The 10,899-nt window shown below is 45.4% G+C and overlaps 1 protein-coding gene across 3 annotated transcripts in view; it reads right to left on the bottom strand.

Annotated features, from left to right (window-relative positions):
* LOC101738553 (fibrillin-1) overlaps nt 1–9,831 on the bottom strand; it is a 78,951-nt gene extending 69,120 nt beyond the window's left edge. For all 3 annotated transcript variants that reach the window (XM_062674589.1, XM_038018442.2, XM_038018441.2), the window contains exon 1: nt 9,622–9,831. In XM_062674589.1, coding sequence (XP_062530573.1) covers nt 9,622–9,624 — 3 coding nt within the window. In that variant the 5' untranslated portion in view covers nt 9,625–9,831. The remainder of the gene's footprint in view (nt 1–9,621) is intronic.
* Nucleotides 9,832–10,899: the final 1,068 nt, after the last annotated feature.

Below are 10,899 nucleotides of genomic sequence, written 5' to 3' on the forward strand. Positions count from 1 at the left end.
CACACCCAAATGAAGCGAATGAAATTGGACATATGTAATCGCCTATAATCGGTACGGAATTTATAAATATCACAACGTGAATGAACGATAAATAGGAATGAAAATGATCTGTCTCAAAACCTGACGTCGAAGCACCAATTGTAATATTAGCTGCTGTGAATTTAAAAAGAAAAATGAATTGTATTTTCGTAATGCCGTCGATGGTAGAAAATAATATAGTAAAATAATAAGGTAGATAATAGGTAATAATAAGGTCAATATCGTAAAATACTATAGTAGTAAAATAACTCTAAACTGCAGCGACACAAGATCAAAGTTGCTTTTTTTTTCCTACCTATGCTGATAGCCTTGAGCGGCTATTTCAGCTTCGCCCTAACATGTAGATGAGCTCACGGGGCTCAAACACGGGCCCTAGCAAGAGCAGTGCTTGGCAGAATCTACCACCGGATCGGAAACGCGACCCACTGAGAAGATCGACTCATCTACTCATCGCAGATTTCGAGCAGCACTAACACTTCCAAGCTAATCTCAGCACGGATAACGGTAACTTAAAGACAACGAGCTCCAGTCTCGGAGAGGAGTGATGTGGCGGTAGCCATCATAGAACAAAATATACTTGACAGATGCCTGAATCTCGCTTACAACATTTGACATTTTCAAGAAAAGCTTGCAATATATACAAATTCCAAACAATAAAATTTGGACCGTCGGTCTACCGAGTAACTACACCCGCTCGGTGTAAGATCCCTTTGCCGTTTACCTCCAAAATACCAACGAAGTTGAACTATATTTCAATAGTGGACGATGTTTGCAGAAATTTGTAGACCGCCCAATATTAATGACTTGATCTGTCTCATATATGAGACATATTTCAAGACTCGGCTTTACAGTTCTGCAGTCTCCCTCTTGAGGGCTTAAAACATTACCTACACCTACCACAATAATAATTGAATTACAACATTAGAGTATGTACGAATATTATAATGAAATCTACCGGTAAATTCCCCATTACTTGCCTCAAACCTTATTACAAATAAATAAGTTACCATCTCGAACGTCATGCCTATCTATCACGTCCATAACTAGTCGAAATGCTCAGTGAATAGAAAAAAAAAACTTACAAATGAATCAAGTCGTCTGCCAAGCCTCACACTTTACGAACCAAATGATAAATACCCAACCTGCTAACTGGAATCTAGTTTCATCGCCTCCATTTGTTATATTGAAAACAAACATTCATTCGTAAAAGAAAAACAGACGCGTATTTTTGTATATTGTATAAGATTCTATCAAAATTGTGTGTCGGGAACACGTAAATATTGCAAAGGGAAACAGGCCGAAGAGCTTTCGCGATATGTTTCGGTAAACATCTAAGACGTTTAGCACCTATTTATTTAGTTGCTGCATTTAGATTAATGAAGGCAATCTTAGAAATTATTTTCCTATTTTAAAAGAAAATTTGAGCCTGAAAATGTTGTAACGTTTTTAAAAGCAAAAGAATCGTTTACAAATGAGTCGACTTTTATGATTGAAAGTTTACTGGTGGCCCGAAGGCCTTTCCAGTTTCACCAGGACAGGTGGGCGAGCAAAGGCTCAGCCAAGAGGGGTGGGATTTGCTAACAACTGCCCGAGCGCCTCCGAAGGAGACCTAACAACTCAAGAGCAATTGTTTCGCGAATGAATCTACTACCGGATTGGAATCGCGACCCGCTGAGAAGATCCGGCGAGAAACTCAGCGGGCTGATGCATGGGTTAGGTTGCACGTCGACCTCTTTGTCGAGTTCGACGAGTACGGTTACCGGGGTCCCTAAGCCTGCCCCTAGTATTAGAGCTGAAGGCATCTAATGCAAAGGTTATTGGATCTGATGGATCCGTAAGGACGTGTCTAGGGCGTCGACGGTGACTGGCTCCTGCATGATCAGGATTCGGGGAGTAGTCAGCGGCGGCAACGATAAGGCGATTATCATGACGCATAGCCTTATCGAAGTATCGTTCCGACGCTGACTTCATGTATTTCCGAATTGATTCGAGGCCCAGGTCGTCGTGTAGGTCAACGTTCCTCACGAACCACGGAGCCCCGACAGCTAACCTGCAAAAGCGGGATTGTAGGGATTGGAGGGTGTCTATGTGTGTGCGGGCCGCGTGAGCGAACACCACACTCGCGTAAGTCATGACGGGTCTTATGCAAGTTTTGTAAAGTGTCACCTTGTTCCGAAGGGACATTTTACTCCGCTTACAGATCATGGGGTAGAGTCTACCGAGAATAAACGCGGCACGGTCACGGACTGATTTTATATGCGGGCGGAATGTCATCGATGCATCCAGGGTAACGCCCAGGTACTTGACCTTCCTGGTCCAGGGTATGGGTTGTCTAAAGAGAGTAATCGGGGGTGTGAGATTCCTCCTCCTAATCCGGGAGGAAATCCGTGTGGAGCTTCCCCTCTGAAATAGCACCGCAGTACTTTTCGCTGGGTTGATGTCTATGCGCCATTTTCGGAACCACTGTCCTAGGGCTAGGGCTGCGCTCTGAAGCTTCTTCGCGATTAGGGACTTATTTCTACTAGAATAGTAAACAGTCGTGTCGTCGGCGAATAAAGCTAAATGGGTCGGCGGCGACCGGGGAATATCGTTGACGAATAAGCTAAATAGGAGGGGTGAGAGGACAGAGCCTTGCGGGACTCCAGCTGTGAGAAGTCGTGGGGAGGAGCGGGTTCCCTCGACTCGATATCGAAAAGAGCGGTTCGACAAGAAGTCCCGTATGATGAGCACGAGACTATCCGGCACGCCCATGTTGAATAGTTTGAAAATCAAACCATTGTGCCAGACTTTGTCGAACGCTTTTGCGACGTCGAAGAAGAGAGCTCCCGTGTATAACGGTTTTGGTCGATTAAGCCCCACAAGAATGTGCTCCGTGAGGCGGTGCACCTGTTGAACGCATGAGTGATTTGTACGGAATCCGAATTGTTCATCGATAAGAATGCCCTTGGATGAGACGAAGTCTCTGAGGCGTTTGTAGAGCAGACGCTCATACAGTTTGCCTAGAGACATGAGGAGGCTAATCGGGCGGTAGCTCGTCGGATGATTTTTTGGTTTACCGGGTTTATGTATGCCGATAACGTCCGCTTCTTTCCACACCGCGGGAAAGATACAGTTCGCCATAGCGGCATTGAAAATAGATGCCAACATCACGATGAGTTGGACGGGTAGAAGTTTAATAACGCGGTTGGATATACCGTCGGAACCGGGAGCCTTGCGAGGACGTAGGTCTTTGATCAAGTCTTTAACTTCCATCGGGGTGACGGGTGGTAACGCATCAGAGGGTGGCAAGGAGGCTCTGCGTTCTACCTCACTGTCTACTAATTCTACATGAACAGGGTCCACGGATTGAGTGCTGGGCGTGCACTGGGTTTGCAATGTATCGGCCAGCAGCTCTGCTTTTTCGTTATCATCGAACGCCGCGAGTCGGCCTGAAGGGCCTACGAGGGGGGGCATAGTTACTACCGTATCCGATTTGAGAGTACGAGCTAAGCGGTAGTAAGACCTTTGGGAGGGCGCGAGTCCTTCTAAGAAATCAGACCATCTGGCATCTCGGACTTCGGCGATGCGAGACTTTACGTCGCGTTGTAGGGCACGCATTCGAATACGATTTTCCGCGGTAGGATACCTGTCGTAGGCGCGTAACGAGGCGTTCTTAGCTCTAAGGAGTTCCCTAATATCGTCGGACAATTTGAAGCGGTGAAGGAAGTCCTCCGCTACAACTTGTTTCGATGACCTATCTAATGTCGAGGTGATGTGTGACGTTAAGATGTCTATGGCTTCAGCGGTATCCTGAGGAGACGGGATAGAGTCCGGGTTAAACGGGAGCGATGGTGGATCAGATTCAGCCAGGCTGATGCCCAGCGTGTGCCAATCCACCACAGTCCTCGTGACGGGAACGGAATCGGGAGCGCGACCGAGCTTCATAACGACGGGACGGTGGTCTGAATCTAACTCTGAGACTACTTCGATCGAGTGTAAGCGTAGAGTTACGTTTTTTAATAACGCTATGTCGAGTATATCCGGGCGATGCGCGATATTTAGCGGGTAGTGAGTCGGGGTTAGCGGAGCGACGATATCGAAGGCGAGATCATCGACTAACGCGTCAAGCCGCCTGCCATTCGGGGTTGTGGTGTGTGAGTTCCACCTGATGTGTTTACAATTTAGGTCGCCCGCCAGAATGACAGAGCTCCCCATACCGAGCAGCGCCTCGATATCACTGCTTAGAACGATCTTATCCGGTGGAAGATAAACGGACGCGATAACGATCGGCGCGTGTCCCGTCAGTGAGATTCGGCACACTGATGCTTCGATATTAGCGAGCGCGGGAGGATCGAGCGGGACGCAATGCAGGGCTCTTCTATAGTAAATGACGGTACCACCACCACGGGCAGAGAGCCTGTCGTTCCTGACCATGTTATAGTTCGCGATTTTAGGGTCACGGCGCGCGGGCTTAAGTAGGGTCTCCTGCACTAAAAAGATATCAATTTGGTGGTCACGCAAAAAGTCAGAAACCTGATCACGTTGATTTGCGAGACCGTAAGCGTTAAAAAATCCTATCGTTACGGATAGGGGCTTTATTCTACTTATATACGCCATTGATTACCGGCGGAGTGAGGGGAGGACGTACGTATTTAATGACGCGTATACGTCGGCGTATTCCTGCACAACGGCGATAAAGTGTTGTGCAGTGGAGGCAGCGCGAATGGCGTCGCCCAAAGCGTTAACGCGCTCAAAGTTGATCGACTGAAAGAAGTCGATCGCTAAAGCGAGATTGTCGGACGCGGTCGGAGGGCAAGTCGCGGGAGAGGGACGAGTCGCGGGGGCGGGACGAATCGCGGAGGAGGGAGTTGTAGCCGTGTTCGTGTACGGCAGCGGTTTTGCCCAGGCCGAGACACTGGGCACCGCCGCCGGAACGAACGCTGGCTTAGCCTGCGACGCAGAGGGTGCCGAGGCTTTGATGTCTGGGCCGGAAGCTCGGAGGCGGTTTTGGCGGGCGACGCGGCGATTTATTTTAGGGGCTCGGGGGCAACCACGGTAATTCGCGGGGTGACCCTGTGTTCGACACAGGACGCAGCTAGGCGGTTCCGTCGCGGTTTTTTGGTCGCGAGCGCAGAGGGCCGTGGCGTGATCGCCCAAACACTTAACACATCGGGGGCGCGCGTGACAGTTACGGGAAGAGTGCCCGTACAATTGACAGTTATGGCACTGGCTAGGAGTGCCTTTTTTATGGGGGGCTTCGACAGCGATACCAGAGAGCCTACAGACGGTCTGTGTGTTAAAGATTTTCTTACCCTCGGGGGTAGGCTGGAGAGCGACTAGAACCATATTATATGGCTCCCTACCGCGACCGGTGTGCATACGGTGCACAGAATTCACTGGTAGGCCTTGTTCTAACAGGTCGGCTTTTACGAGCTCTACATCTAACTCTTTAGGGATTCCGCGTATTACAACGCGGAGTTCGCGCTCCTCCTGGAGCGTATACGTATGGAAACTTATACGCTCCTTACGGAGGTAAGAAGAGAGGGCCCTATGGTCGTCGGGTGTTTGAACCTTAATTTGAATGCCGTTCGCGAGGTTACGGGCATTCGTGAAATTTATATTTTTGGCCTTAAGGGCCAGGCAAACTCGATCCCAAGCTGCCTTCTCCTGAAGGATAACCGGGGGAGGGGTCTGGGTTTTATTTTGTGCCACCGGACGCGGCGACGGAGTGGCACGGGCTGGGGGCGCAACGGGAGTCTGAGGGCGGGGGCGCGACGCGTTCACGGCTTTGCTAATTTTAGCGGCCGCGGGAGCTCGAGACTCCGCGGCACGCTTCTTACCCTTCTGTACCAGGGTGAATCCATCCGTCGATGAGGCGGGGGCGAGGTCGACCTCCATGTCCGAGTCAGAGTCGGAGCACGAGGAGGCGGGTGCAGGCGACCTACGAGCAAGTGTAGGTGTTTTAGATGGCGCGACGGAGGCCGCGGATGATCGCTCAGCTGAAACGATGGTCACGGCGGACGACGCAGCAGCTTTTCTCGCCAGTATAGGCGACACGGGAGCGGCAAGCACGACAGAGGCTGCGGTGCTCAATGCAGAAGCTCTGCACGCAGGTACAGGCGACGCAGGAGCAGCGAGCGCGGCGGAGTCCTCGAGAGGGCTCGCAGTGTGATTGGCCTTGAAGGCCAAAAACTCCGAGGCGAGCTGTGGGTGGCGAAGTCGGAGGAATTCCGCGAATACAGCGTCCATGATCGCTGAGTACCCAGGTGGGGCGGCCCCGGGTCTTGAAAACACTCGCCTTGCGGCGAGGCCCCAACTTCTCGGACCTGAGCGGTTCTATTGAACACAGGTGGCAATGCGGCGCGATTACTACAGGACAAAGAAAAAGCACAACAAAACAGAAATTACGAAAAGAAACAAAACAAATAAATACTTGCAGGAAACCACTTTGTCGGCAGATGTACCACGAACACAGAAACAACAAAAGGAAACAAAACAAATAAAAACTTCCAGAAAGAGCACTTAGTCGGCAGATGCACCACAAACACAGGCCGCGCGAACAAAAGCCGGGCGAACAAAGACCGGGCGATCGAGTGGACGATGAGCACGTCCGCACGTGACGGGTGCCTCTATCGGAATGATGAGTCGACTATTATCAAAGCCGGCAATGTGACTTTTGGACAATTATTGGTAAATCAGAAAAACGAATTATTGACTTTGTATTCCATTGGCAGTCAAAAAACTCTTCTGAACGATATCTTAGATAAATAACAGGTTAAGTATTAACCTTTATTTAATGCAGGTTTTGAACCGTATTCTTTGAAGGAGACGATTATATTCAAATCAATCTGTATTGACATATCAATAACATTTTTTTGTCCAAATGCACAGATTGCCACCTTTGATAATAGACGACTCAAATGAGGAGAAATAATATCGTGTAATAAAAATACAAATATTACGAATATTAAGCACGATATTCTGTCTAATGATTATTTGTGTCTATTTCGAAGCAATCCAGCACCCCTTGTCTCTTGGGTGGTGGAGGTCACGTTCCTACGAGCTCCTATCACCACTTAACATCACGCTGTTAGTGTCACCTATCTACAAATAAAAACTAAAAATATATTCCCAGCAGTTTGACTATCACGTTCACCTTCGCCTTAAGATAGACTTGATTTGCAGAAATAATGAAAACAGGAGTTTTCTAACCACGACCTTTTAGTGTCAGACGCGCAAGATAGCGTTTTACTACGTAAGTTAATAGCCAATCAATATCGGAATTCATAAATATAAACCTTCGTGTTCATGATAAGATAAATACAGAAATATAAAATCGACTTTCAAACCTCGCGAAAACCAGCGGCGTCATTGAAACGTCCTGCAAAAACAAGAAAAAAAACACTCGGATGACCTACACGCGGAAAGACACATGTTCAAACTGTGTCAGAGAACGATTCAGGCAGACCGAGACGCAGCTGTGTCGACAATCCTCAACGAAAATGCTTTTGTTCATATACGTGACAGTATTGTTAAAGAATTTTCATCAAAATGCAACTATAACGAATGGCAGTTGATTACGAATTACCTATTTATAATATATCGAATGATGACATGAAACTTCTAGGTCTTTTAAAAACCTCACCCCGGTTTTTGGACGCTTTGATGAATATTTGTGTAATCACAAAATTCAATAAGATTGTATTTGGATAAATCACAGAAGAGTTAAATTACCCAATTGAGTTCGTGCAAGTCTATATTAAATATCTATACAAACAACCGTCTATATTATATATATATGTTCGGTTTGACCCGAGTTGGCAGAAGTTACACGAGATGTTGAAAAACTGATCTTGAATAATAACACAAAGAAGAATGAAACGGTCTGCTTCTGGTCTCTTAGTCAATATAGCTATAATGCGAATTTAAAAACAAGATAATCTAGTACCTTTTCTCCTCTATTTGTCAAGCGGTACTTGGAACCGATTTTTACCACTTTTATAAGAAAAAAATGAACCTAATTGAAGTGTTTTAATCTAATTATTGATTAATTTCGGTCATTGGACGACCACACATTCAAATCCCTTATATTTAAATTTGGTAATGTTTATTTTTTTTAAATCATTATAAATTAATTCAGTTATGAATCACCCCCAAAATCTTATTGAACCGACAAAATAAACATAAAACCGCAAGACATATTCAGTAAGGGGTTATAAAGTATTGCGGCATTAAAAACCCACCATGGGCACCGCAATTAGACAATGCATCGAACGTTTTATTGCCAGGTGACAATAATAGAGCTCGCTGCGACAGCCAACGACAGGCTGTTATTCATAAAAGCTATAGTAAAGCTACGAACACAATAGCGGACGTGGGGCCAATGTCGAAGGTAACGACGCAGACTTACGAGAATGCAATAATTTAAGATTTATTGATGGCCTACAGTGTTGTTCGACGACCGTTAATTGCTTCGCAAATAAAGTCGTAAGTTCGTGATTATAAAACAATCAACCTTCTTATACTTAATGAAGCAACAGAGTAAACTTCAGCAATATTTTGAAGGAATAGTTGACTCGGAAGTGATTCCTAAGCTATAACTATTTTCTAATTTAAGGAGACGATAAACAGATACCATCTAATTACGTCCATCGTATAAATATTGACGCACCCCTGTAACAACACGTATATGTCCGTTTTATAAATCGTAAAAATCACAATTAAATGGAATATCATATGTTTCCCACACAAATGAATTTAGCAACGGACGTGCGACACGAGATTGCGCAAATCGGCTAGCCTTCGGGTCAATTCCTACACTGATAAGGGATTCATCGCTGACCAATGCTAACCCTGGCCCTATTTAACTCAGGATGTACCGGGTGTGCCATCACAGATATTAAATCTATCACAGAATTGGATGGAAAATTAGAAAAAGGACTAATTTTTAGCAAAAACTTTACAAGGTCCAGTTTTTGTGATTCAAAATTTTTGACCTGTATTTTTTTCCTCTCATCAGTTTGCTTGCATACCAGAAATATAGCCTTTCTGGTGGAATGTAATTACCATTGTCTCTGGGCGTTGGCAATGCCATGACCGCGTCAACATCTACGGTAATCTTAGCTTGATCTCTTCAAGCTAGACGTGTCGTAGCGCTCATGAAATACCGTAGAAGGGAGTTGATTACAAAGTAAAAAAAAATACAGTATTCTATATTAGTAGTTAATAAACGCAAGCATTACTTGTTAACCATATTCCAGTGTACGGTAGTGGTACCGTAGAAACCTAGGTAATCACATTAACTTCTTCAGAGCACTTCAGTGTTAGAATTTGGGCAACTTTTTAAATAATGACTATGTACCACGTACAATATGGAAACACAAAAAAATTATTAAGCAGATGAAAATTTTAACAAAATACCAAACGATACCTAAAAAATACAAAAAAATATAATATAATAAATTACGCAATACGATACCGAACTAGATGATTCAAGAGAGAAATGACGGCAAAGCTGCAGTGTCCGTTCTGACCCAAGATAAAAAAAAAAAACGAAAAAAAAAATCCGTCTTTTTTTTTTTTGAATTATTGATCACAAATTACCATGCCACAGGATTCGCTGCCGGGTATCGTGTCTGATGGTCCCGTGGGTGACCGGATGGACGATAGCCGCGCTCGGTACGGCGACGGTAAGGTCGGTAAAGCGAGCGATGCTCTCGACGGCACGCTCTCAACTGACAACTAAAATTGCGAGCTTTATCAGCCGCGCGGCTCAACACGGACCGACGCACGCGCACGTATGCCCGACCGCTTAGAACTATGCTGCTTCCGTTACATTTATTTACCTAAAAACCTTTGTTTGTTTATGTACAACGTTTACACGTATTATGTTATGTAATTGACGTTTTGATCTGTCAGTAGCAATTGTCTTTTTTTTTATTGCTTAGATGGGTGAACGAGCTCACAGCCCACCTTGTGTTAAGTGATTACTGGAGCCTGTAGACATCTACAGTGTAAATGCCACCACCCACCTTGAGACATAAGTTTTAAGGTCTCAGTATAGTTACAACGGCTACCCCACCCTCCAAACAGAAACGCATTACTGGTTCGCGGCAGAAATAGGCAGAGTGGTGATACCTACCCGTGCGGACTCACAAGAGTACCTACCACCAGTAGTTACGCAAATTATAATTTTGCGGGTTTGATTTTTATTACACGATGTTATTCCTTCACCGTGGTAGTCAAACGTGGACATTTAGTACGTATTTCATTAGAAAAATTGGTAACCGCCTGCGGGATTCGAAGACCGGTGCATCGCTCGATACGAATATACCGGACGCCTTATCCTTTAGGCCACGACGACTTCAAGACTGTCTACCTATAGTACATGACTTGGAGCTAAATTAGCACGTTGAACGCCATACGGCCCACCGGTCGACTTAGCGTTCTATACCATTCGGACCAAACGAAATCAGAGAATCAGTAATTTTTATCAACTTGAGTTTTTCATTATAAAATTTATAAAATGCGATAATTTGCACGGAAGATTAAAATTAGCGAATTTTACCGTCCAGTTTTTATAAGGTTTATTAATCTTGATTAAAATTACAAGTTTATTTTGGATTTGAAAACCAAGGCGTTCGGCTAAAGGACCACGCGGCTTACTTTCATACGCGTTTTGTTTGATACCTGCCATCTGTGGCTTGTAGGAAGCATTTACGTTGAAACCCTCACGGGTGGCCCTAATGGCCCGAAAGGTTCAGTAAGATAAGACTCACCGGTGAGCACCGTGGCCAGAATGATAATACTCGATTTTTCATGTGGCGTTTAACGTGTTAAGGATCAAGTACAAGACAGGGTGAAGTGGAGACAACTTGTGAG

This window comes from Bombyx mori, chromosome 21 (assembly GCF_030269925.1).
Source record: "Bombyx mori chromosome 21, ASM3026992v2".
In the NCBI taxonomy this organism is placed as follows: domain Eukaryota; kingdom Metazoa; phylum Arthropoda; class Insecta; order Lepidoptera; family Bombycidae; genus Bombyx; species Bombyx mori.